The 27,990-nt window shown below is 41.8% G+C and overlaps 1 protein-coding gene across 1 annotated transcript; it reads left to right on the forward strand.

Moving 5' to 3' along the window:
- Positions 1–184: 184 nt before the first annotated feature.
- LOC141110517 (chemerin-like receptor 1) lies at positions 185–27,990 on the forward strand. Its single transcript, XM_073601899.1, has 2 exons — positions 185–566; positions 26,842–27,990. Exon 2 carries the CDS (start codon positions 26,872–26,874, stop codon positions 27,874–27,876), a length of 1,005 nt encoding a protein of 334 aa, XP_073458000.1. The 5' UTR covers positions 185–566; positions 26,842–26,871; the 3' UTR covers positions 27,877–27,990.

A 27,990-nucleotide genomic window follows, 5' to 3' on the forward strand; every position in this document is an offset into this window, starting at 1 on the left:
TTATAACAAAGTATGAAACAGCTTTGGTTTTTTTTTTCAAAATTTTCGGTCTTTTTTTTGTTTTATTTAGCAAAAAATAAAAAAACCCATCAGTAATTAAAAACCACCAAAAGAAAGCTCTATCTGTGTGAAAAAAATGATAAAAATTTCATTTGGATACACTGTAGCATGACCACGCAATTGTCATTCAAAGAGTGACAGCGCTGAAAGCTGAAAATTGGCCTGGGCAGGAAGGGGGTATAAGTGCCCAGTAAGCAAGTGGTTAACATTAAGAATAAAGTCACATGAGTAACTGAAAATATTCTTTATTCGACAGAATCCGTATCTAAATCTTATCTTATACAGAAGTTCCGTTTTCTTTCAGACAGAAAACTTAGATCTTCCACTTGATCAATTTTTTATTGTCAGATGAAGTCAAAGCCAAGTCTTAGACCCAAAAAAAGAGTCACAATATACGGAGTGCATACACAGTACTGAGCAGTGCTGGAGCTAAACACACGAAAAAGAAAACGTCTACCAGAAACACTTCAAGTAAGGACAAAAATTTCATAAGAAGATTACAAAAGGTAATCAATTAAAAAAAAATGTTTTTACAAAATCTGTTGGGCAAAGGAATGTTTTTTATATCATTCCAATAGATGGGTAACTGATACCAGTAAGTAGTGAACAGTGAAGCATGGTGAAGATGAAGTGCCTTCTGCACTAAAATTAATATTGCAAAATGGGGCAGCAATTTCCGACTTTTTAGGACATCTATTAGGAAAAAATGTTTTTAAGTTCCTTGTTCCTATGAGAATCTGTAAACAGAGTGTGCCATCTATACTAATATTTTTATGAAGCGGTAGGTTAATATAAGTCTGTAACTGTAGAAAGATTTATATAGAGACAAACACCTAGCACATTCTTTACATTGTAGCACATTAACTGGATTAGAATAATGTGTTTATGATATTGATTTCTACATGTTTGAAATCTTATATTATGCATCTTTGTTAACAATTATTATGAATTATTATTATAATTATAGAGGATTTATATAGTGCCAACAGTTTGCGAAGTGCTTTACAACGTTAGCGCAAATCTAATTTCTGCACTTCCACAGGTTCATAATTTGTTCATTAATAAATAAAATTGTTGGGACTTTGTATGAGACAACGACTGCTACAGAGTTTGTATGTCTCCATCCCTGAATCCTAGAAAAAAGGGGGGAAAAAGGGGGAAGGGGAATGGTGAGACTTTATATGAAGCACAATGCCAAAACCAAATGAATCAATGGTAGATACTATTTAATATTTAATGGTGCACATGGATGCATGTGGGCCCGTAAATAACATGTAGCAAATAACATAATATAGTAATATAATAAATACATAGAAATGTACACACACACATATAAGTGTTGGAAATGTATACATAAACATTAATATTCCTACATAGTAAATAGTAAATATTTTTAAATGCATTAAATGTAGCCCAAACGTGCATGTAAACATGATTAATTGCACACATGATAATTAATTATATAAAATTTTATATTATCATGTGTGTAATTAATCATGTTTATATGCAAGTTTGGGCTACATTTAATACATTTAAAAATATTTACTATGTAGGAATATTTATGTATATGTATGCATTTCCAACACTTATATGTGTGTGTGTACATTTCTATGTATTTATTATATTACTATATTATGTTATTTGCTACTTGTTATTTACAATCCCACATGCATCCATGTGCACCATTAAATATTAAATAGTATCTACCATTGATTCATTTGGTTTTGGTGTTGTGCTTCATATAAAGTCCCACTATTCCCCTCCCCCCCCCCCCCTTTTTTTCTAGGTTCATAATTTGAACAGTGCAATTTACAATAATGGGATATGCTTTATTAATATCAGATGCAGTATGCATCCAATTATTTAAGAGTATACGGGGAGCTGTTACATGATCAGCTATGCAATCACTTACCACAACTCATTACCATTGCCTCTTATTTGCTCTTTACATCTGTATTTTTTACAAACATACTGTGAGACTGAGAGCCCCTGTCTCAGGGAAAATGAGTTTAAGATGGACACAGGACTCTCAAAGAGTCAGTTTGAGAAGCTCCAGCAGAAGCTTTGTGAGCAGAGAAAATTATGTTTTACAATTTCTCTGGATTTGGTAAGTCTGGATCGGGGCTGGAGACTTGAAGACTCCAAAAAGCATTGGGTTGTATGAAGTCTTCAGTCTTGTGTCTAGGTTTTCCAGAAATTCTGCAGGCTGTGTGTGTGTCCAGGTGCACACATTCATTATAAGGCAGATCTGAGCATAGCTCAGATAGGTCGAGTAGGGGTTGGTGTTGGAGCAGTTGCTGCAGCCATGAGGGAGGTGTGTTCCTGTTTAGGAACCCAGGAAATATCCTTGAGATGGCACTTCATGTTGGAGAGGTTCCAGGTCAGTGGACTGAGAGTTGGGCCAGCTGAGAGAGTCTGGGGGACCATAGCTGAGACAACTGGAAGAGAGAGTCCTGGGGACCAGAGGGTACCGTGAGTCTCGGATGAGTGTGAGAGCCTGGAGTGTCAGGAGAGCCCCTCCCTAGAGGTCAGGAGTGGGCCTGCACAGCATGGTTCTGTGACCAAGGCTAAATGAGCCTTGAGAGCCAGGTGGCTTGGCATTTTCATTTGTTTTCATTTGTTGTATTTTTTCTGGAGAAGAACCCCTGTGTGGGCAACCCATGCATGTATGAACTTTCATTTTATTACTTTTAATAAATGTGGGCTACCACGCCCTAAAACCTAAAGTTCCCGTTTGCTGTAAACTCACTGAAAAATGCATCTACCACTGAACTAGACATCCCCCATATTACAGTACTTACTATTGCACCATTGATACAGTTTTTATGTTGGGTATGCTGCATTTCCTGCTGGCATTCTTGTTTTGGGGATTTTAGAATGCATTTAGGAGGAGTTACAATACAATTATTTCTCCTTAAAATCCCCCTTGATAATAAATCAATAAAGATGCATGTATGCTTTATTATTTTATTGATTTAGTGCTGTGCTTTTTTTTTTCATCTGATATAAACCTAACAATAAAACTTATTCAGAATAGCTTATCCCCGTTTGCTTAGTCAGAGTGTTTCTTCAGTGGTCATAGTGTACTTTTGTTATGTTTTCGTTTTGATTTTGCAGAGTATCAAAATTTTATCTGACCCCTGACATGTCTGGAAATATGGAGACCAACACCACTGAGGAAACTTACATAAATGGAGACTATACCACTATGTATAATATGCTCAGTGTTTCATACATGGTGGTTTTATCTGGGATATATTTGCTGGGAATCACTGGAAATGGTCTGGTCATCTGGTTTGTTGCCTTCAGGATGAAGAAGACGGTCAACTCTGGTTCTCAAGTTTAGCTTTTTCTGATTTAACATTTAGCTTTTTCCTACCCTTAACTGTCATTTCTATCGCCCTTAACTATACCTGGACATTTGGAACCTTCATGTGCAAGCTTAACATTTTTGTATTATATCTCAATCAGTCTGCCAGTGTCCTACAACTCACCGTCATCAGCACTGATCGCTTCATCTCCATAGTCTTCCCTGTTTGGTGTCAGAACCATCGAACAGTAAGACTGGCTGTGAAAGTCATTCTTGCACTTTGGATTGTATCTCTTCTACTCAATGTACATTACTTTACAAATACACACATTGATGATGTAGATGATAACAAAGTGGCTTGTTCTGTAGGTTTAGTGTATGTGTGTCACCGGCGCAAAAACCACTTCTATATTAACCATATGTGTAAGGGTTGCTGCTTTCAAAAAAAACCTTTCATTAAGATGGGCTAAAAATACTGATTCAGTGTGTGTGAATGCGCTACCCCTATAGTAACCACCACTTGTTCTCTTCCTACTAATCCGAAAGAATCACTTACATAAAATAGAATACAAAATCATATGCATAATCTTATAACAAACAAAAAAATAACCATATATTGTCCAGTACATAAAAAATCCTTCAAGCGTGCTGCCAAAAAAAGTCCTTTAGTAATTAATTGTGACTGGCGTGCTCCTATGTTCCTTCAGTGATCATATGTGACTGAGTGAAAAACCTCCACCATTCAGATTGGCCACTCACCAGATGTTTAATAAAGATGAGCCTTTGGTTCATTCAAGGGATAACCACTCCACCTATGTAACTCTCCTCACCGGCTAAACTCGGACTCCAATGTTCCTCATTGGAGAGCATAAGGGATAAAAAACGATCATAGCGCAATATGCTTGAACTATTTATTTAAAATTACAGGAAAAGTATCAACTCACATTTAAAAGTGCCCTCGAGCTGGCACAAAGCTTATCCAGCAGTTATGGACGGGTACTGGGCTGTTTGCATGGTCCGCCTGGTGTTGTATTGCGGCCTCCACGCTCGGCTTGCGCTCCAAGCCTCGTTCCCGTTCACGTCCGGTCACCTACGCATTTCGCATCCTTCCTGATGACGCATTCTATGATGCGAAACGCGTAGAGGCTGCTGGGAGTTTTTTCACATCAGGTGACCGGACGTGAACGGGAACGAGGCTTGGAGCGCAAGCCGAGCGTGGAGGCCGCAATACAACACCAGGCGGACCATGCAAACAGCCCAGTACCCGTCCATAACTGCTGGATAAGCTTTGTGCCAGCTCGAGGGCACTTTTAAATGTGAGTTGATACTTTTCCTGTAATTTTAAATAAATAGTTCAAGCATATTGCGCTATGATCGTTTTTTATCCCTTATGCTCTCCAATGAGGAACATTGGAGTCCGAGTTTAGCCGGTGAGGAGAGTTACATAGGTGGAGTGGTTATCCCTTGAATGAACCAAAGGCTCATCTTTATTAAACATCTGGTGAGTGGCCAATCTGAATGGTGGAGGTTTTTCACTCAGTCACATATGATCACTGAAGGAACATAGGAGCACGCCAGTCACAATTAATTACTAAAGGACTTTTTTTGGCAGCACGCTTGAAGGATTTTTTATGTACTGGACAATATATGGTTATTTTTTTGTTTGTTATAAGATTATGCATATGATTTTGTATTCTATTTTATGTAAGTGATTCTTTCGGATTAGTAGGAAGAGAACAAGTGGTGGTTACTATAGGGGTAGCGCATTCACACACACTGAATCAGTGTTCTGTAGGTTGGTCAATGCAACATGTACAAGTCATAATAAGATTTATTGTTCTGTTTGTAATACCTTTTACCATCATTTTCTTCTGTTACGCTGTTATCTTTTTGCGCATTCGAAGAAACCACAGAGTAACATCTACTAAACCTTTCAAAGTGATTGCTGCTGTCATCATTTCCTTCTTTATTTGCTGGTTTCCATACCATGTATTTTCCATCATGTTCTCATATAGAAGCGACACCGTGTATATTAATCCAACGCTTGTGAAGTTACTTATAGGCAAAGACATATCATCTTTGTTCTTTGTTGGCATTTTCAAACAGCTGTGTTAACCCTCTTCTCTATGTCTTCATTGGCCAAAACTTCAAGGAAAAATTCTGGAGCTCCGTTAAATCTGCGTTTGAAAGAACTTTCACCGAGGACGCCAACCTGACAGATCCAAATAGACATAGAGTTTTACCTGATCATGCCGTAAGCCAAATGTGATAGAACTGTTTTGAGACTTATTATGGGATGATTTGCCAACATGTATACATTAATGTGCTTTAGCTACAAAAATAAATGTGGTTGAGTACTCTAAGGACATGAATAAAGTGTATGGATAGCAAAAACTTTTTTGTTTTTTTATTATTATTTATTTATTTTTAGTTGTTTTGACTAGAGTGGGGAATAGTTAAAATCCCCTTAATTTAATTTTTTTCATTTTCTATATGCCACTTTGGAAAATATAATTTCATTAACAGGAAGTGAGAGAAAATACAGTACTGTGAAAAGGTATTTGATAGAACTGTTTCGAGACTTATTACAGGATGATTTGCCAACAAATGCACATTAATGTGCTTTATCTATAAAAATAAAAGTGGTTAAGAACTCTAGGGGCATGAATAATGTATAGTAATGTGTAAAGTGTAATATTAACATTTGTTTGATGATCTGAGTCTTTTAAAGTGATTGTAAATGATCACTTTGTAAAGCAATGTATTCAGTTTAAATTATAAATGAAAGGCACAACATCTGTGCTTAGAAATAAAAAAAAAACATTATAAATACCTTTTTTCCTCCTTTTTTATAAGTGATCACATTCCCTCTGTGCTCAGCTGCATAAGAGCTGGGGGAGGAGAAGCAGCAGCAAACTAATCTTCCCAGTGAAAGGCTTGCAGGGGGGCGTGTCAGGACAAGTCTGATCATTGGAGGAGAATACACTGAGTTTCCAGCAGAGCTAGAGTACTGACTACGCTGTGCTCTCCTGCTTAGTTTGGTTAGTTATTAATAATAAAGCAGAGGGACTGGCAAGATCACCAGAGATTTCACACAAAGTAAGCAATACAAAAAGAACAGGGTACTTTCTCATACAAGTACCATGTACAGCAGGCACATATCAGGAATATTAAAAGCTGGGTTTACATACACTTTAAGTGTGACAAATATGCAAAAAAAATCAAAAAATCAAAAAAAATCAGGAAGCGGGCAAACACTTTTTTACAATACTGTAAATCCACTTAAGCTATAAAAGGTTTTAGCCCCTTTATAACCAGGACATGTTTTTTAAATTCAGCTACTTAAATTGGCAATTGCGTGGTCATACAATACTGTACCCATATGAAATTTTTATCATTTTTTTTGCACAGAGAATTCTTCTGGGAGTATTTAGTCACCACTGATTTTTCTATTGTTTGCAATATAAATGAAAAAAGACTAAATATTTAAAAGAAAACAAAAAGAAAAAACCCAATGTTTTCTACTTCCTGTCATAATGATCAAACATATCTAATAAAATCAATTTGTGTCATACATTTGGCCCAAAATGTACAGTGCCTTGAAAAAGTATTCATACCCCTTGAAATTTTCCACATTTTGTCATGTTACAACCAAAAACATAAATTTATTTTTTCGGGATTTTATGTGATAAACCAACACAAAGTGGCACGTATTTGTAAAGTGGAAGGAAAATGATAAATGGTTTTCAGATATTTTTACAAATAGATATGTGAAAAACGTGCCGTGCATTTTAATTCAGCCCAGTTTACTCTGATACCCCTAACTAAAATCTAGTGGAACCAATTGCCTTCAGAAGTCACCTGATTAGTAAATTGAGTCCACCTGTATGTAATTTAATCTCCCTATAAATACAGCTGTTCTATGAAGCCCTCAGAAGTTTGTTAGAGAACCTTAGTGAACAAACAGCATCATGATGGCCAAGGAACACACCAGACAGGTCAGGGATAAAGTTGTGGAGAAGTTTAAAGCTGGGTTAGGTTATAAAAAATATCCCAAGCTTTGAACATCTGATGGAGCACTGTTCAATCCATCATCCGAAAATGGAAAGAGTATGGCACAACTTCAAACCTACCAAGACATGGCCGTCCACCTAAACTGACAGGCCGGACAAGGAGAGCATTAATCACAGAAGCAGCCAAGAGGCCCATGGTAACTCTGGAGGAGCTGTAGAGATCCACAGCTCAGGTGGGGGAATCTGTCCACAGGACAACTATTAGTCGTGCACTCCACAAATCTGGACTTTATGGAAGAGTGGCAAGAAGAAAGCCATTGTTGAAAAAAAGCCATAAGAAGTCCCGTTTGCAGTTTGCGAGAAGCCATGTGGGGGATCCAGCAAACATGTGGAAGAAGGTGCTCTGGTCAGATGAGACCAAAATTTAACTTTTTCGCCTAAAAGCAAAACGTTATGTGTGGCGGAAAACTAACACTGCACATCACCCTGAACACACCATCCCCACCGTGAAACATGGTGGTGGCAGCATCATGTTGCGGGGATGCTTTTCTTCAGCAGGGATGGAAACCGGTCAGAGTTGATGGGAAGATGGATGGAGCCAAATACAGGAAAATCATAGAAGAAAACTTGTTATGCCGCGTACACACGGTCGGACTTTTCGGCTAAAAAAGTCCGACAGCCTGTCCGACAGACTTTCGACAGACTTTCGACTGACTTTTGGTGGACTTGCGGCGGACTTTCTAACGAACGGACTTAACTACATACGATCACACAAAAGTCCAACGGATTCGTACGTGATGACGTACACCGGACTAAAATAAGGAAGTTGATAGCCAGTAGCCAATAGCTGCCCTAGCATCGGTTTTTGTCCGTCGGACTAGCATACAGACGAGTGGATTTCTGGGTCCGGCGGAGTTATGATGTAAAGATTTGAAGCAAGTTCCAAATCTAAAATATAAAAAAATATATCAGCGCACATATGACACAAAAATGAAAATAACTGAAGCAGCTGAACACCAGGGTAAACAATCAAATCCCTCCAGAAAAATAAATAAAAGAGGTGCAGCGCTAAATCAATAAATGACCATAGAGAGAGATATATTAACACAGGGAGCAAAAAGAAATGTCCGATAATAAATGTCCAAATAAGCTGACATAAATCCACCAGGAATGTGATGATAACAGCAAACAATTGTGACTGATACTGGAACCCTTCACCATGAATCGAGTGGCCTCTCACCTGGTCCCAAAGGTAATCGGGCAATCATAAAAGGTCAGCAGGTAGCAGGAGATCTTTATAACAAGGGACTCCTCCGGGTGATCAGGTGGCAGGTGGGTATCATTAGCATGAAATCACAAAAGGGACAGACATAGTGCTCTCCGTATGCAAAAATTTATTGTAAAACGAATAAAATCAGACTTACATAGCAAGCACTTCTCAAGTGCCAGGGAACGAACATGGACACACAGTGGAGTGTGTGAGCGGTGGAGCATGCGCAGTAGCCGCGGATGACGTCACGACGTCACGTTCTAGACGCGTTGCGTCCCAGTGGGCGGGGACTTCCTCAGCAGATGTCGTGACTACGTGGGCACCCGCGCTATAAAGAGGTGAGTTGTTATGGCAACACCAGAAACAACTACAAATGACGTATATCGGAAATGGGCGGGCTCCGGAAGTGTCTCCACACACATCATTCCGAGCCAGTGCAGCCCAATTTAGTATTGAAAAAGCTCAAAAATACATATGAGATAAAATTTTAAATAGGACTATATAAAACAAGTACAATCTGGTGTCAGCACAAGACACATACAAAGTGTAGTCTTAAAAGAACAGTGACAGAACACCATAATACCTAAAATAAATAAATGACTAAAACGATGCACAAAAATGCATGATAACTGTCATCCGCGACCACCGACTGCTCACCAACATGATATAGTAAAATGAGAACATTATTACCATCATAGTACATCTCGTTACATGATATAGTAAAATGAGAACATTATTACCGTCACAATACTTATCGTTACACAGATAATCAAAAAAAAGAAAACTTTATCGATCAGATATAAAGCAATTGGTATCGAATTCTACATTTAACCCATCGGGGTACATGACCCCTGTCTCATAAATCCAGTGGGATTCTCTTTTACTAAGCTGCCGGATAAAGTTACCCCCTCTCCAGTGCTTAGTAACCCTTTCAATGCCCCAGAATTTTAAACACTTAGGGTTTTGCTGGTGGAAGATCTTGAAATGTCTGGACACGTTATGGGTCTTGAGACCTTTCTTAATATTATTAACGTGTTCAGCCAATCTAACATGTAAGGGTCTTGACGTTCTTCCAACATACTGTAGACCACAGCTGCACTCCAGCATGTAGACCACCCCAATAGTGTCACATGTGATGAGCTGTTTAATCACATACTCCCTGTTAGTAACCGAAGCCAAGAATTTTTTTCTCTTTTTGATATTTCCCTTGGCATGCTTACAGGGGACACATCTACCACAGGCATAAAAACCTCCCAAAAAGGAAAAAAGCTTATCTGAAGTAGGTACTGGGGGGTTAAGAACACTGGGTGCCAAACGATCCCTGAGCGTAGGGGCTTTTTTGTATATAAACTGAGGTTTATCAGGTAGTATAGGGCCTAAGACTCTGTCTTGTTTCAAAATAGCCCAATTTTTTTGAATAATTTTCTCAAATTTCCGGTATTGAATATTGTAATCCAATACCATTTTAAAATTGTGGCTATCACCAGCAGGGGGCTTAAAGGTGTTGGCAATGAGTTCATTCCTCTCTAATAACATGATTTTAGATACCTCTTCATCTAATGAAGCCCTATTGTACCCCTTCTGTTCGAATCTCGAAGTGAGGACCTCAGACTGACTAACGAAATCATCCACAGTGGTGCAATTCCGACGCAGTCTAATATATTGCCCCCTGGGAATGTTGCACAACCAGGAGCTGTGATGGCAGCTCCCCAGGGGAATATAAGAATTGCGGTCGGTGGGCTTAAAATAGTTGGTAAGAGAGAACCTGTCATGCAAGATACTAATAGATAAATCCAAAAACACTACCTTTTCAGAGCTGATGGTCCATGTGAGAGATATATTTCTGGAATTGTTATTTAGTGATTGAATGAAATCATCCAACCTGGATCTCTCACCATTCCAGATTAAGATGAGATCATCAATGAATCTCCTGTAGCACAACAGCTCGGGGGGGCGATGGAGAAAGACCGCTTCATCCTCCCAGTGGGCCATAAAAATATTGGCCACACTGGGAGCAAAGCGGGCCCCCATGGCAACACCCCTGGTCTGCAGATAATATTCTCTGTTATACCAGAAATAGTTCCTCTTGAGGCAGAAGTCCAAGCAACTCAAGAGGAACTCCTGGTGACCACCAGATAGGGAAGACGAAGCTAATGCCCATTCAACTGAGGTCATTGCATCCTCATGGCCAATAATGGTATACAGTGAACCTACGTCCGCTGTTACCAAAAACGTGGAAGGCGAGCATTTCAAAGTTTCAAGAATCTGAATGATATGTTTTGTGTCCTTCAGAAATGCTGGAGTTTGCATAACTAAGGGCTGCAAAAAAAATCGATATATTGTCCCAATCTGGCGGATACAGAATCGATCCCATTAACAATGGGTCGTCCAGGGGGGTTGGCCGTGTCCTTATGAATTTTTGGTAAGAAATATATGACGGGTGTTCGACAAAATAAAGGATCTAAGTATAAGGCCTCTTTTTTATTCAGGATCTTACGGTCTTTACCGTCCTCAACAATGCTATGTAGCTCGTCCTTAAAAGATAGCATGGGGTCTTTATTCAGGATATGATAAGTGTCACGGTCAGATAAAAGGCGGGACATTTCATTTTGGTAATATTCTTTACTTAGAATAACCAGCCCCCCTCCTTTATCCGCCGGACGGATCACAATGTCCTTTCGTTCAGTTAAAGATTTTATTCCCCGTTTAATAAACAATGGATCAGAAACTTTATTAATATGTAACTTCTCCAGATCTTTGGAGACCATATTTTTAAAAACATCTAAATGTTTATTATCTGAAATCTGGGGGTTAAATGTAGATCTGTTACGCAGAGTGGAGTAATTCTGTCCAGAGGGCCTGAGCCCTTGAGAAGGATGAGATAGAAAATATTTTTTCATATTCAATGTTCTAATGTATTTTTGAATACTGACATAAACACTGAATTTGTTAAGATTTTTTATGGGTGCGAATTTTAGACCACGATCAAGGACCTTAACTTCATCGTCACTAAGAACAGCATGACTGAGATTATAAATCCCTAAACCTGATGTGGCTTGGATTTTTTGTATTCGCTTCCCTCCTCTGCTTCCTCTCTTTGTTTTCGCTTTAGGGGGGGGTTTGGGTTTGATGGTGTGTGTGGTACCCGGTGTCGCCAGGGTTCCCCTTGGGCAGCCGGATACTGCGATGGGGGGTATCTCGGTGCCCCCCGTTGTCCTAAAAAATCATCATCGTTGTAATGGTAATTATATTCTGTGAGCGGTGCATACCTATTCTGTGTGGTGATAGGCCTTTCGTACACAGGATGAGGACTATTTCTAGACTGACCCTCTCTTCTATCATTTGGATAACTGTTCCTGTAAGGAGGGGGGTCAGGGAGGGGTGGACCCCTCGGATTCTGTGGTTGTTGAGTGTATGGCCTGGAGCTTCCTCCTCTCCTTCTTCCCTTTGTGTTTTTCCCTCTTTTGTTATTGACTTTCCTAAAACCATTGTAATTATGGTAAGGTTGGGGTTCAGTGGGGTAGGGGAGGTCATATTCATAAACAGGATTCACTCTAGGAGTATTGAAAGGAGCAATTTCAGTACTCATTTGAGTGATTTGAGAATTAGGGGCAGTGTCCTCTACTGTGGGAGTATTTTGCCATTTAAAAATCACCCCTCCATTAAAATCATCAAAGTCCCTGATGAATTTTTTCTTATTCTGCGTCTCTAGATCCCATTTTGCAAGTTTATTTTTGAGTTCACCTGATAGTCTCAAAAATTCTTCACTATCCTTTGATGCTTCAATAGTTTGGGTAATCTCCCCAATTTGAGAGTCAAGAGCCGACATTCTTTTCCTTTTACGTATTAGGAGAAATTCCAATAATTCAAAGCCTCTCTTGATAAAAAAATCGCTCCATTCTGACATGGACTGAACGTCCGTGAGTCCATCGTTAGGGGGTAAATCCCACCTTAACCGTCTCGGAATCAGTTTGGCAGTCAAATATTGCTCAAAAGAGGTGATGTCCCACCATGTTTTAATTTTTTTCTCATAAATATAACCTAATTTCCTAAACGTTTGGGGGAGATCATTGCGGGACTCAAATGTGGGATTCCTAGAGAATACTTCATTAATCTTAATATCTCTTTGGTCAAAGTACCTAAACACATCCATACTGCAGCTAGATATGTGAACGTTGTGAATAAGCAAAAATATAAAAAAATATATCAGCGCACATATGACACAAAAATGAAAATAACTGAAGCAGCTGAACACCAGGGTAAACGATCAAATCCCTCCAGAAAAATAAATAAAAGAGGTGCAGCGCTAAATCAATAAATGACCATAGAGAGAAATATATTAACACAGGGAGCAAAAAGAAATGTCCGATAATAAATGTCCAAATAAGCTGACATAAATCCACCAGGAATGTGATGATAACAGCAAACAATTGTGACTGATACTGGAACCCTTCACCATGAATCGAGTGGCCTCTCACCTGGTCCCAAAGGTAATCAGGCAATCATAAAAGGTCAGCAGGTAGCAGGAGATCTTTATAACAAGGGACTCCTCCGGGTGATCAGGTGGCAGGTGGGTATCATTAGCATGAAATCACAAAAGGGACAGACATAGTGCTCTCCGTATGCAAAAATTTATTGTAAAACGAATAAAATCAGACTTACATAGCAAGCACTTCTCAAGTGCCAGGGAACGAACATGGACACACAGTGCAGTGTGTGAGCGGTGGAGCATGCGCAGTAGCCGCGGATGACGTCACGACGTCACGTTCTAGACGCGTTGCGTCCCAGTGGGCGGGGACTTCCTCAGCAGATGTCGTGACTACGTGGGCACCCGCGCTATAAAGAGGTGAGTTGTTATGGCAACACCAGAAACAACTACAAATGACGTATATCGGAAATGGAAATTTTTTTATATTTTGCTTATTCACAACGTTCACACAACGTTCACATATCTAGCTGCAGTATGGATGTGTTTAGGTACTTTGACCAAAGAGATATTAAGATTAATGAAGTATTCTCTAGGAATCCCACATTTGAGTCCTGCAATGATCTCCCCCAAATGTTTAGGAAATTAGGTTATATTTATGAGAAAAAAATTAAAACATGGTGGGACATCACCTCTTTTGAGCAATATTTGGCTGCCAAACTGATTCCGAGACGGTTAAGGTGGGATTTACCCCCTAACGATGGACTCACGGACGTTCAGTCCATGTCAGAATGGAGCGATTTTTTTATCAAGAGAGGCTTTGAATTATTGGAATTTCTCCTAATACGTAAAAGGAAAAGAATGTCGGCTCTTGACTCTCAAATTGGGGAGATTACCCAAACTATTGAAGCATCAAAGGATAGTGAAGAATTTTTGAGACTATCAGGTGAACTCAAAAATAAACTTGCAAAATGGGATCTAGAGACGCAGAATAAGAAAAAGAAAAAATTCATCAGGGACTTTGATGATTTTAATGGAGGGGTGATTTTTAAATGGCAAAATACTCCCACAGTAGAGGACACTGCCCCTAATTCTCAAATCACTCAAATGAGTACTGAAATTGCTCCTTTCAATACTCCTAGAGTGAATCCTGTTTATGAATATGACCTCCCCTACCCCACTGAACCCCAACCTTACCATAATTACAATGGTTTTAGGAAAGTCAATAACAAAAGAGGGAAAAACACAAAGGGAAGAAGGAGAGGAGGAAGCTCCAGGCCATACACTCAACCCTGGCGACACCGGGTACCACACACACCATCAAACCCAAACCCCCCCCTAAAGCGAAAACAAAGAGAGGAAGCAGAGGAGGGAAGTGAATACAAAAAATCCAAGCCACATCAGGTTTAGGGATTTATAATCTCAGTCATGCTGTTCTTAGTGACGATGAAGTTAAGGTCCTTGATCGTGGTCTAAAATTCGCACCCATAAAAAATCTTAACAAATTCAGTGTTTATGTCAGTATTCAAAAATACATTAGAACATTGAATATGAAAAAATATTTTCTATCTCATCCTTCTCAAGGGCTCAGGCCCTCTGGACAGAATTACTCCACTCTGCGTAACAGATCTACATTTAACCCCCAGATTTCAGATAATAAACATTTAGATGTTTTTAAAAATATGGTCTCCAAAGATCTGGAGAAGTTACATATTAATAAAGTTTCTGATCCATTGTTTATTAAACGGGGAATAAAATCTTTAACTGAACGAAAGGACATTGTGATCCGTCCGGCGGATAAAGGAGGGGGGCTGGTTATTCTAAGTAAAGAATATTACCAAAATGAAATGTCCCGCCTTTTATCTGACCGTGACACTTATCATATCCTGAATAAAGACCCCATGCTATCTTTTAAGGACGAGCTACATAGCATTGTTGAGGACGGTAAAGACCGTAAGATCCTGAATAAAAAAGAGGCCTTATACTTAGATCCTTTATTTTGTCGAACACCCGTCATATATTTCTTACCAAAAATTCATAAGGACACGGCCAACCCCCCTGGACGACCCATTGTTAATGGGATCGATTCTGTATCCGCCAGATTGGGACAATATATCGACTTTTTTTTGCAGCCCTTAGTTATGCAAACTCCAGCATTTCTGAAGGACACAAAACATATCATTCAGATTCTTGAAACTTTGAAATGCTCGCCTTCCACGTTTTTGGTAACAGCGGACGTAGGTTCACTGTATACCATTATTGGCCATGAGGATGCAATGACCTCAGTTGAATGGGCATTAGCTTCGTCTTCCCTATCTGGTGGTCACCAGGAGTTCCTCTTGAGTTGCTTGGACTTCTGCCTCAAGAGGAACTATTTCTGGTATAACAGAGAATATTATCTGCAGACCAGGGGTGTTGCCATGGGGGCCCGCTTTGCTCCCAGTGTGGCCAATATTTTTATATTCTCCATCGCCCCCCCGAGCTGTTGTGCTACAGGAGATTCATTGATGATCTCATCTTAATCTGGAATGGTGAGAGATCCAGGTTGGATGATTTCATTCAATCACTAAATAACAATTCCAGAAATATATCTCTCACATGGACCATCAGCTCTGAAAAGGTAGTGTTTTTGGATTTATCTATTAGTATCTTGCATGACAGGTTCTCTCTTACCAACTATTTTAAGCCCACCGACCGCAATTCTTATATTCCCCTGGGGAGCTGCCATCACAGCTCCTGGTTGTGCAACATTCCCAGGGGGCAATATATTAGACTGCGTCGGAATTGCACCACTGTGGATGATTTCGTTAGTCAGTCTGAGGTCCTCACTTCGAGATTCGAACAGAAGGGGTACAATAGGGCTTCATTAGATGAAGAGGTATCTAAAATCATGTTATTAGAGAGGAATGAACTCATTGCCAACACCTTTAAGCCCCCTGCTGGTGATAGCCACAATTTTAAAATGGTATTGGATTACAATATTCAATACCGGAAATTTGAGAAAATTATTCAAAAAAATTGGGCTATTTTGAAACAAGACAGAGTCTTAGGCCCTATACTACCTGATAAACCTCAGTTTATATACAAAAAAGCCCCTACGCTCAGGGATCGTTTGGCACCCAGTGTTCTTAACCCCCCAGTACCTACTTCAGATAAGCTTTTTTCCTTTTTGGGAGGTTTTTATGCCTGTGGTAGATGTGTCCCCTGTAAGCATGCCAAGGGAAATATCAAAAAGAGAAAAAAATTCTTGGCTTCGGTTACTAACAGGGAGTATGAGATTAAACAGCTCATCACATGTGACACTATTGGGGTGGTCTACATGCTGGAGTGCAGCTGTGGTCTACAGTATGTTGGAAGAACGTCAAGACCCTTACATGTTAGATTGGCTGAACACGTTAATAATATTAAGAAAGGTCTCAAGACCCATAACGTGTCCAGACATTTCAAGATCTTCCACCAGCAAAACCCTAAGTGTTTAAAATTCTGGGGCATTGAAAGGGTTACTAAGCACTGGAGAGGGGGTAACTTTATCCGGCAGCTTAGTAAAAGAGAATCCCACTGGATTTATGAGACAGGGGTCATGTACCCCGATGGGTTAAATGTAGAATTCGATACCAATTGCTTTATATCTGATCGATAAAGTTTTCTTTTTTTTGATTATCTGTGTAACGATAAGTATTGTGACGGTAATAATGTTCTCATTTTACTATATCATGTAACGAGATGTACTATGATGGTAATAATGTTCTCATTTTACTATATCATGTTGGTGAGCAGTCGGTGGTCGCGGATGACAGTTATCATGCATTTTTGTGCATCGTTTTAGTCATTTATTTATTTTAGGTATTATGGTGTTCTGTCACTGTTCTTTTAAGACTACACTTTGTATGTGTCTTGTGCTGACACCAGATTGTACTTGTTTTATATAGTCCTATTTAAAATTTTATCTCATATGTATTTTTGAGCTTTTTCAATACTAAATTGGGCTGCACTGGCTCGGAATGATGTGTGTGGAGACACTTCCGGAGCCCGCCCATTTCCGATATACGTCATTTGTAGTTGTTTCTGGTGTTGCCATAACAACTCACCTCTTTATAGCGCGGGTGCCCACGTAGTCACGACATCTGCTGAGGAAGTCCCCGCCCACTGGGACGCAACGCGTCTAGAACGTGACGTCGTGACGTCATCCGCGGCTACTGCGCATGCTCCACCGCTCACACACTGCACTGTGTGTCCATGTTCGTTCCCTGGCACTTGAGAAGTGCTTGCTATGTAAGTCTGATTTTATTCGTTTTACAATAAATTTTTGCATACGGAGAGCACTATGTCTGTCCCTTTTGTGATTTCATGCTAATGATACCCACCTGCCACCTGATCACCCGGAGGAGTCCCTTGTTATAAAGATCTCCTGCTACCTGCTGACCTTTTATGATTGCCTGATTACCTTTGGGACCAGGTGAGAGGCCACTCGATTCATGGTGAAGGGTTCCAGTATCAGTCACAATTGTTTGCTGTTATCATCACATTCCTGGTGGATTTATGTCAGCTTATTTGGACATTTATTATCGGACATTTCTTTTTGCTCCCTGTGTTAATATATTTCTCTCTATGGTCATTTATTGATTTAGCGCTGCACCTCTTTTAAGTTCCAAATCTAAAGTCAGTCAGATTTGCGACTGGAAAAGTCCGCTAAAGGTCCGGTGGAGCCCACACACGATCGGATTGTCCGCCGGATTTGGTCCGTCGGCGTCCGTCGGACCAGTGCGATCGAAAAGTCCGACCGTGTGTACGCGGCATTAGAGTCTGCAAAAGACTTGAGATTGGGCGGAGTTTCAGCTTTCAGCAAGACAACGACCCTAAACATACAGCCAGAGCTACAATGGAATGATTTAGCTCAAAGCATATTCATGTGTTAGAATGGCCCAGTCAAAGTCCAGACCTAAATCCAATAGAGAATCTGTAGCAAGACTTGAAAATTGCAGCTCACAGATGCTCTTCATCCAATCTGACAGAGCTTGAGCTATTTTTCAAAGAAGATTGAGCAAAAATGTCACTCTCTAGATGTGCAAACCTGGTAGAGACATCCCCAAAAAGGCTTGCAGCTGTAATTGCAGTGAAAGGGGGTTCTACATAGTATTGACTCAGGGGGGGGCTGAATACAAATGCACGCCACACTTTTCACATATTTATTTGTAAAACATTGAAAACCTTTTACCATTTTCCTTTTACTTCACAATTATGTGCCACTTTGTGTTAGTCTATCACACAAAATCCCAAAAAAATACATTTACATTTTTGGCTGTGACTTGACAAAATGTTGAAAATTTCAAGGAGTAAGAATACTGTTTCAAGGCACTGTGTTTGCTATATGTCTTTGGTAAAAAATTCCCATAAGTGTATATTACCGTATTTATCGGCGTATAACACGCACAGGTGTATAACACGCACATTAATTTTAAGAGGGAAGTTTCAGTGAAAAAAATAAATTTTAAATAAGGAACTTTGAAGCAATATAAGGGTCAGTGCCCATCTGCAGCCTCACCATTGCCATCAATGCAGCCTGATCAATGCCCATCTCCAGCCTCACAGGTGCCATCAATGAAGCCTCATCAGTCCACATCAATGCAGCCTCACCATTGCCATGAATGCAGCAGCCTCACCATTGCCATCAATACAGGAGCCTCACCACTGCCATCAGTGCAGTCTGATCGATGCCCATCTGCAGCCTAGAGGGGACAGGGAGGGGGGCGGGACAAGCACCGACAGATTACATACAGTGAGAATCTCCTATGATAGACAGAACAGTGGTCCAATGGCGGCCCTGCAGACGGAACTTACTATTACAGAGGCCGCCAAATAAACAAGAGATTCTGTATATAATCTGACGGCGCTCGTCCCGCCCCCCTCCCTGTCTCCTCCAAGGCAGCAAAAACTGAAGTATTGGCATATAACACGCACACGCTATTTGCACCCGATTTTCAGGGTGAAAAAGTGCATGTTATACGCCAATAAATACAGTATTTAGTCTGTAGGAAAGTTATGATGGGATGAGAGAAGCACACCACTAGCTCAACAAGTGAAAAGAAATGTGGATGTCCTCAGCCTCAAGCTCTTCCAGAGCTCTGTCACTGATGCATTTTGTCCCGCTCCTAATGCATTTCACCACGTCCATCTGAGATTAATCATAGCGATGAAGGAGTGGAGCAAGACAATTATATTTATACATCATCAGTGGATTATAATGCAAAGGGATCAAGTCTGCAAGCAACACATGGAAACAATGCTGAAAAAAAGTTTTTAAAGAGATAGCTGCCTCCTGAGTAGGGATGAGCTTCGTGTTCGAGTCAAACACATGTTCGACTCGAACATCAGCTGTTCGATCGTTCACCAAATTGCGATCGATATGGGCCGTTTGTGCCAAATTCGTGTGGCGCGTCATGGCCCATAACTCACTGCGGCATCGCAGTGCATTGCTGGCTGATGATTGGCCAAGCATGCACTATGAACCGCATGCTTGGCCAATCACAGCGCCGTCTATATAGAGAGCTGTAATTGGCCAATGCCAGGGTGGCTTTGGCCAATTATGGCTCAGGGGGTTTAGAACACGCCCCACACTATATAAGGCCGCCTGCACGGCGGCCCTATGTAGTGTGTTCAGGCTTGAGAGAGAGATAGACAGAGAGAGAGACAGTGTCATTTGATTTAAATTAGATAGATTAGGCAGGACAGTCAGTCAGTTAGCTGCACTTACAGTGTATTGTGTATATATGCATCCCAGGTTATATATATATATATATATATATATAAATATATATATATACATTGTATTCAGTTTAGCTAGATCCGTTCCTGTTATCTTCCTACTGACAGGCAGGCTTGTCTTGTTACAGTATTTACAGCTACCTGAAGAAAATTGCTGGTGTTCTTTTGATCCTATTTGTACCACAGTCAGGCAGCTAGACTATTTACAGTTAGTGTAGTGCGTCCTCCTCACAGTGTTCAGCTAAAGCTACAAGTTAGTTTAGTGTGACCTCTGCACAGTGTTCAGCTAAAGCTACAAGTTAGTGTAGTGTGTCCTCCTCACAGTGTTCAGCTAAAGCTACAAGTTAGTTTAGTGTGACCTCTGCACAGTGTTCAGCTAAAGCTACAAGTTAGTGTAGTGCATCCTCTTAACAGTGTTCAGCTAAAGCTACAAGTTAGTGTAGTGCACAGTGTTCAGCTAAAGCTACAAGTTAGTGTAGTGCATCCTCCTCACAGTGTTCAGCTAAAGCTACAAGTTAGTTTAGTGTGACCTCTGCACAGTGTTCAGCTAAAGCTACAAGTTAGTGTACTGTGTCCTCCTCACAGTGTTCAGCTAAAGCTACAAGTTAGTTTAGTGTGACCTCTGCACAGTGTTTAGCTAAAGCTACAAGTTAGTGTAGTGCATCCTCTGAACAGTGTTCAGCTAAAGCAACAAGTTAGTGTAGTGCACAGTGTTCAGCTAAAGCTACAAGTTAGTGTAGTGCGTCCTCCTCACAGTGTTCAGCTAAAGCTACAAGTTAGTGTAGTGCGTCCTCCTCACAGTGTTCAGCTAAAACTACAAGTTAGTGTAGTGCGACCTCTGCACAGTGTTCAGCTAAAGCTACAAGTTAGTGTAGTGCGACCTCGGCACAGTGTTCAGCTAAAGCTACAAGTTAGTGTAGTGCGTCCTCCTCACAGTGTTTCACTAATGCTACAAGTTAGTGTAGTGCGTCCTCCTCACAGTGTTCAGTTAAACACTGTCCTTGAGGGGGGGGCACTGTCAGAGAATCCCCCAGAGCAGACGCGGTGCTGGTGTGCGTCGGCATGCGTTGGGGCGTGCACGCGTGCCCGTGCGCGCCGCTGCGGGTGCCAGCGTGTGGGCACGTGCATATGTGCGTGGGCGCGTGCCGCCGCGCATCGGCGTGCACGCGCGCACGGCGTTTGGCACCAATCTGCCTATTTAGGCTGTCAGCACATTTGGCTAGGTGCTGTCCGATCTGCAGCTCCCTGCATCCTTGCACCTGCTACCTGTTTGAACGTCTGATCTCCTGACTACCCGGCTTGCCCTTTTGATTATCCTTGTCTTCTGCCTACAACTGACCCCGGACTGTCCTGACTACGAATCTACCTGCTCCTCTGTACCACGCTGCCCGCCCGTTGCCAACCCTGCCTGTGACCCGACCTGCCTGCTCCACTCCTGCTCTGCACCTGCTGCCTGTGCTTCAGTTGTCTGGTGATCTCCAAAACCACCTTCACCGGGATCCTCCTGCTGCTGACTCGCCTGGCCCTCATACCATTCTGTGCTCCCGTGCCTCCTGTCCATACTACCAGGGGCCAGGAACCAGATACATAAGGGAGGCCTTCCCCTGCTACATCGGGCTCATCGGTCAAGTACGTGGAAGTCTGACAGTATCGGACAGCCATGTCCAAGCCCGAGCAGGGAACCTCCCCCATGGAGGAACTGTGTAGACACCTGGCGGGTCTCACACAAGCCGTGAAGAGCCTTCAGGAAGGCTATACAAGGTTGGAAGAATGAGTGCAAGTCCTGTCTGCTTCTACCAACCCTCAAGTTGCTTTGTCTGCCGGAGTGTCATCTGCACCCTCAGTAGTAATGCTACCTCCAAGGGTACCTATACCCGAAAGATTTTCTGGGGACCGCAGTAAATACCGGGCTTTTCGCAATGCCTGCGAACTATACTTCGCCCTGCAGCCACGCACCTTTTCTTTGGAGGCAACCAAGGTGGGCTTCGTAATTTCCCTCTTATCTGGTGAACCACAGACCTGGGCTCACCGCCTCCTGGTGCAAAAGTCTGGAGTCCTGGATAACCTCGATGCCTTTTTTGTCACTATGTCCCAGTTGTATTTGGACCCCCAAGTTACAGCGACTACCGAAGCCACTTTGCACGCTCTTCAACAGGGGCGTAGAGCCGCAGAGGACTAGGTGGTGGAATTTAGGCGGTGGAGCTCCGACACAGGTTGGAATGACACGGCCTAGCGTTACCAATTCCGCATGGGGTTGTCTGATCCATTGAAGGATGAGCTGGCACGGGTCGGAATACCCCAAACCTTGGATGAGCTCATCAATCTGTCTGTCCAGATCGATCGACGTCTCAGGGAGCGTCACTCAGAGAGAGCCACCAATCAATTTCACCCTACCTGGATGCTCCCCAAGGTTCCGAGTTCTCCCAGCTCTCTCGGACAGTCTTTTCCTGCACCAACCACCCCAGTTCTTGATACCTCCGAACCAATGCAGCTTGGTCTGCTCCGTCCTTCTCTCAACCCAGAAGAACGCCAGCGCCGAAGAGTCAACAATATCTGCATGTATTGCGGGGAGTCCGGACACTACGTGAGGTCTTGCCCTAACAAGACACGTAAGTCTCTTCCAATTTCTTCAATATGTGCATCTGCCTTGCCTAATCCTGCTACTCACCTTGCTCTCTCCATCATCTTACAGCTTCCAGGAAGGAATATTCCTGTCACGGTCATAATTGACTCTGGAGCTTGCAGCTGTTTTATTGACCTGACCTTCGCTGCCAACCATCACATTCCTCTTCAGTCTAAAAATAGGGGACTCGCTGTACATCTCGCTGATGGCTCCTCCCTTCGTTCTGGTCCTGTCACGCAGGAGACCATCCCTTTACTGGCCACCATGGGCTCCAACCACCAAGAACTCCTGCGTTTGGATGCCATCTCTTCTCCTCTCTTTCCCATCATCTAGGCTTAATCATCTCTGTCGAAGGTATTAAAATGGACCCCCAAAAGGTATCTGCCATTCTGGAGTGGCCCGCTCCCTCCGATAAGAAAGGAGTTCAAAGGTTCATTGGCTTCTCCAACTTTTATAGAAAGTTCATTAGGGGCTTCTCTGCAATAATTGCCCCATCACCGAATTAACTAAGCAAGGGAACTGTTTCCATTTTTCTCCTAAGGTACAATCCGCCTTCGAAAAATTCAAAGAGCTATTCACCTCTGCTTCTATATTGAAACACCCGGATCCTGCTTTACCATTCATTGGTGACGGCCCAAGATGGCTTATTCTGGCACAAGGGCAAAATTGGTCCCTGAGGATCTGAGGGTGGCAGTGTTAGAGCTCTGCCATGATCATAAGATGGCCGTACATTTCGGTGTGCTAAAAACGGCAGAGTTGATACAGCGCACAATCTGGTGGCCTCAGTTGGCAAATGACTGTAAAAGCTATGTAGAATCCTGTACTACCTGTGCATGGAGCAAGAATAGCCGGACAAGAGCCTGGGGATTGCTAAGACCATTACCCGTCCCAGAAAGACCTTGGAAAATGATTTTGATGGATTTCATCGTGGAGCTTCCACAGGCAGAAGGCTTTTCCACCATCTTCGTCGTCATAGACAGGCTATCCAAAATGGCTCATTTTCTGCCTATGAAAGGCACACCCTCGGCTATGGAGACAGCAAGGGTCTTCATCAAGGAAATTGTTAGACTACACGGAGTCCCATCAAATATCATATCTGACCGTGGTGTTCAGTTCACCTCCAGGTTTTGGAAGGCTCTCTGTGGTTCTCTGGAAATTGAGTTGGCACTCTCTTCTGCTTACCATCCCCAGACTAATGGGCAGATGGAGAGAACGAATCAGACTTTGGAGCAGTTATCCGCTGTTTTTCTACATTCTCACAGGACGACTGGGTCTCTCTTCTGCCTATTGCTGAGTTTTCTTACAATAACTCTTTACATTCTGCCATTAAGCAAACGCCATTCTTTGCCAATTACGGCTTCCATCCGTCCTTCCTGCCCAGGTCTTTACCCGAGTGTGCTATCCCTGTGGTCTCTGAAACCATGGACTTCTTCTTTACCAACAACAAACTCTTGCAGAAAACCATGGCTAAGACCCAAAAGCATAATAAGAAGATGTTTGACAAGAAGAAGCGGGGAGAGCTTATCCTGGAACCCGGGAACCAGGTTTGGTTGTCCACAACCAATCTAAGAATGGCTTGCCCTTCAAGGAAGCTGGGCCCTAAATTTATGGGTCAGTTCTCAGTTAAAAAGAAAATTAACAACGTAACCTACGAACTCAACTTACCTGGTACCCTGAAGATCCATCCGGTCTTTCATATATCGCTGTTGAAGCCTGTTATACCTAACACCTTTACTGGCCGAAATACTGATCCACCGGAGCCCATAATTATTAATAACGAGGAAGAGTTTGAAGTAGAGGCTATTCTGGACTGCAGGAAAAGGCACAATCAGATGCAATACCTAATCAAGAGGAGGGGGTATGGACCGGAAGATAATTCCTGGGAGCCAGAAAGCAATCTACATGCCGAAGAGCTTCTGAGGGCCTTCAGGAGTACCCACGCCATCAGATTGGCTCAGTTGGACATCTGGAGGCTGCCCTTGAGGGGGGGCACTGTCAGAGAATCCCCCAGAGCAGATGCGGTGCTGGTGTGCGTCGGCGTGCGTTGGGGCACGTTGGGGCGCGCACGCGTGCCAGTGCGCGCCGCTTCGGGTGCCGGTGTGCGGGCGCGTGCGTGTGTGCATGGGCACGCGCAGGCGCGCGCGCCGTGCACGCGTGCATGGCATTCGTTGCCAATCTGCCTATTTAGGCTGTCAGTACATTTGGCTCGGTGCTGTCCGATCTGCAGCTCCCTGTATCCTTGCACCTGCTACCTGTTTGAACGTCTGATCTCCTGACTACCCGGCTTGCCCTTTTGATTATCCTTGTCTTCTGCCTACAACTCACCCCGGACTGTCCTGACTACGAATCTGCCTGCTCCTCTGTACCACGCTGCCCGCCCGTTGCCAACCCTGCCTGCTCCACTCCTGCTCTGCACCTGCTGCCTGTGCTTCAGTTGTCTGGTGATCTCCAAAACCACCTTCGCCGGGATCCTCCTGCTGCTGACCCGCCAGGCCCTCATACCATTCTGTGCTCCCGTGCCTCCTGTCCATACTACCAGGGGCCAGGAACCAGATACGTAAGGGAGGCCTTCCCCTGCTACATCGGGCTCATCGGTCAGGTACGTGGAAGTCTGACACATGGCTTCCATGATCCTGCAAAGCCTGCGGAAGGATCCTCATATTCGTGGTATCAAGGAGAAGGAACAATACTGGCTGGCAACCCTCCTTGATCCATGTTACAAGGGTAAGGTTGCGGACCTTATCTTGCCATCGCAGAGGGAGCAGAGGATGAAACATCTTCGGGAGGCCTTGCAGAAAGGTCTGTGCAACGCGTTCCCAGAGACTGGGAGGTTGCTGAGGCTTCGGTCAGTCAAAGAAGGAGCGGTGGAGAAGGTGGCCGTCTGACCGATGCGTTCAGACAATTTTTTAGTCCGCAGTCCCACGGTGGTATGATCGGTTCCAGCAACCATCGCCAGCGTCTGTTTTACATGGTGCAGGAATACCTAGGGGTAAGATCTGACTTGGACACCTTTCCCACCGAAAATCCTCTGGGTTACTGGGTCGTGAGGATGGATGACTGGCCAGAGCTTGCACAGTATGCAATTGAGCTACTGGCCTGTCCTGCATCCAGCGTTCTTTCGGAAGGCACATTCAGTGCTGCTGGAGGCTTTGTAACCGATCACAGGGTGCGTTTGTCCACCGACTCGGTCGATCGACTGACCTTCATAAAAATGAATGAGTCTTGGATCACCACCAGCTACCAAGCACCTAATGCTGATGTAACCGAATAAATTTTTTTGAAATGTCAGATCCCTTCAAAGACTGCCTATGCTGATGCTGAGTGACTATCCTGTTATGCTGAGTAATTATCCTCTTCCTCCTCAATGATCATGCTGATAGTTTGTAAGAACATTTTTGGTTCTGGGTGTAATTACACCCCCCTGTTTAACATTATGTGTTTTTATCTGATTTGACATTACACAATGGATACATTATGTTGGGTATACAGTATTTTCTACAAATAGAGGTTGATTGTCAAAAACTGGAGAGTGCAAAATCTGATGTAGCTGTGCATGGTAGCTAATCAGCTTGTTTAATTAAGCTTTGATTAAAAAAAAAAAAACTGGAAGCTTATTGTTTTTTTTTTTTTTAATCTAATCTTTATTTTAGATTTTTTTTTTTCATTTTACACGACATGTAAACATACACAACAACAAAAAGAAAAGTCATAGATATCTTGAATTATTAAAGGTGCAATTTTACATTTGTTTCAAATATATAATTCTCTACTATAACTATTATTTTCCCACTCTCACTAACTTGTATTAAAAAATTACAATTTTGTAAGTGATTCATATATGTAATTCCGTGTTTATAATTATTATTTCACCGTTTACTCTAGTAAAAAAAAGATCAAGAATATTTTGGATATACTAAGGTGCGATTTTTATGCAGAACTGCAACATATTTTGCACTCTCCAATTTTAGTAAATCAACCCATTGATTTTTGGCACTCTTGTATTGGGAATTTTAGAGTGTATCTAAGAGTTATGGTGAGAGTATTCAGCTTCAAAATCTTATTTGATAATAAATCAATGAAGATGTATATTGTGCCTTTATTATTTTGTTGATTTTGTGCTGTGCTTTCTTTTTCATTTGACATATATTTCATTTCATTTGACAAAATATTTTTACTGCTGTAGTGAAACAAAGAAAATTATTCATAAAATTATAAATATAAATTTGCCCCCCAGTCTGCTTGATCAGGGTGTTACTTTAGATGTCACAGGGTACCTTTGTTACATATTGCTTTTTGTGTTGGTTGAACTTGATGGACTTTTTTCAACCAGATTAACTATGTAACTATGTAAATTACATTTACCTGTTTTTTTTTCAGAGCATCAAAACTTCATATCTGTCCCTTGACATGTCTGGAAGTATGGAGATCGACACCACTGAGGAAACATATACAAATGAAAACCACTATAACACTACGCTTACAAAACTTAAGGTTTCACACATGGTGATTTTATCTGGAATATGTTTCCTGGGAATAACTGGAAATGGTCTGGTCATCTGGTTTGTTGCCTTCAGGATAAAGAAGACGGTCAATTCTGTTTGGTTCTTAAGTTTAGCTTTTGCCGATTTTATCTTTAGCCTTCTCCAACCCTTAGCTGTCACTTCCATGGCTCTTGACGATCACTGGCCATTTGGAGCCTTCATGTGCAAGCTAAGCACTCTTGCACTATATCTAAATATGGCTGCCAGTATTCTACAACTCACCATCATCAGCATTGATCGCTGCATCTCCGTAGTCCTCCCGGTTTGGTGTCGGAACCATCGCACCGTGAGACTGGCTGTGAAAGTCGTTGTTGTTATTTGGATTGTATCTCTTCTACTCAATGTATCCTATCTCATAAATACACACACATATGATATAGATGATACATTTGTATCTTGTTTGGAAGATTGGTCAATGTACGACGCACAAGTCATAACAAGATTTATTGTTCTATTTCTTATACCTTTTACTATCATTATCTTCTGTTACATTGTGATCTTTTTGCGTATTCGAAGAAACCACAGACCAACATCCACCAAACCTTTCAAAGTTATTGCTGCTGTCATCATTTCCTTCTTTATTTGTTGGTTTCCTTACCATGTATTTTCCATCATGTATTCATACGGAAGAAACAGATGGCATCATAATTTCTTGCTTGTGATTCTTAAAGGCGTACGTATGTCATCTTTGTTGGCGTTTTCAAACAGCTGTATTAACCCTCTTCTTTATGTCTTCATTGGGCAAGACTTCAAGCAAAAATTCTGGAGCGCCATTAAATCTGCGTTTGAAAGCACTTTCATCGAGGATACCAACCTGACAGATCCAAATAAACACAGATTTTTACCTAATCATGCAATAAACCAACAGTAATGACGTTGTTATAAGACATATTAAGGAATTAGTTGTCAATATTTACAAATTAATGCGCTTTAGCTATAAAAAAAAAATTGGTTGAGTACTCTAAGGACCTTAATAAAATGTTTT

This window comes from Aquarana catesbeiana, linkage group LG10, assembly GCF_042186555.1.
Source record: "Aquarana catesbeiana isolate 2022-GZ linkage group LG10, ASM4218655v1, whole genome shotgun sequence".
Lineage (NCBI taxonomy): Eukaryota > Metazoa > Chordata > Amphibia > Anura > Ranidae > Aquarana > Aquarana catesbeiana.

Bases quoted from the DNA above. Each gene is read 5' to 3' on its own strand.
- LOC141110517 (XM_073601899.1), top strand. From the start codon at position 26,872: ATGTCTGGAAGTATGGAGATCGACACCACTGAGGAAACATATACAAAT.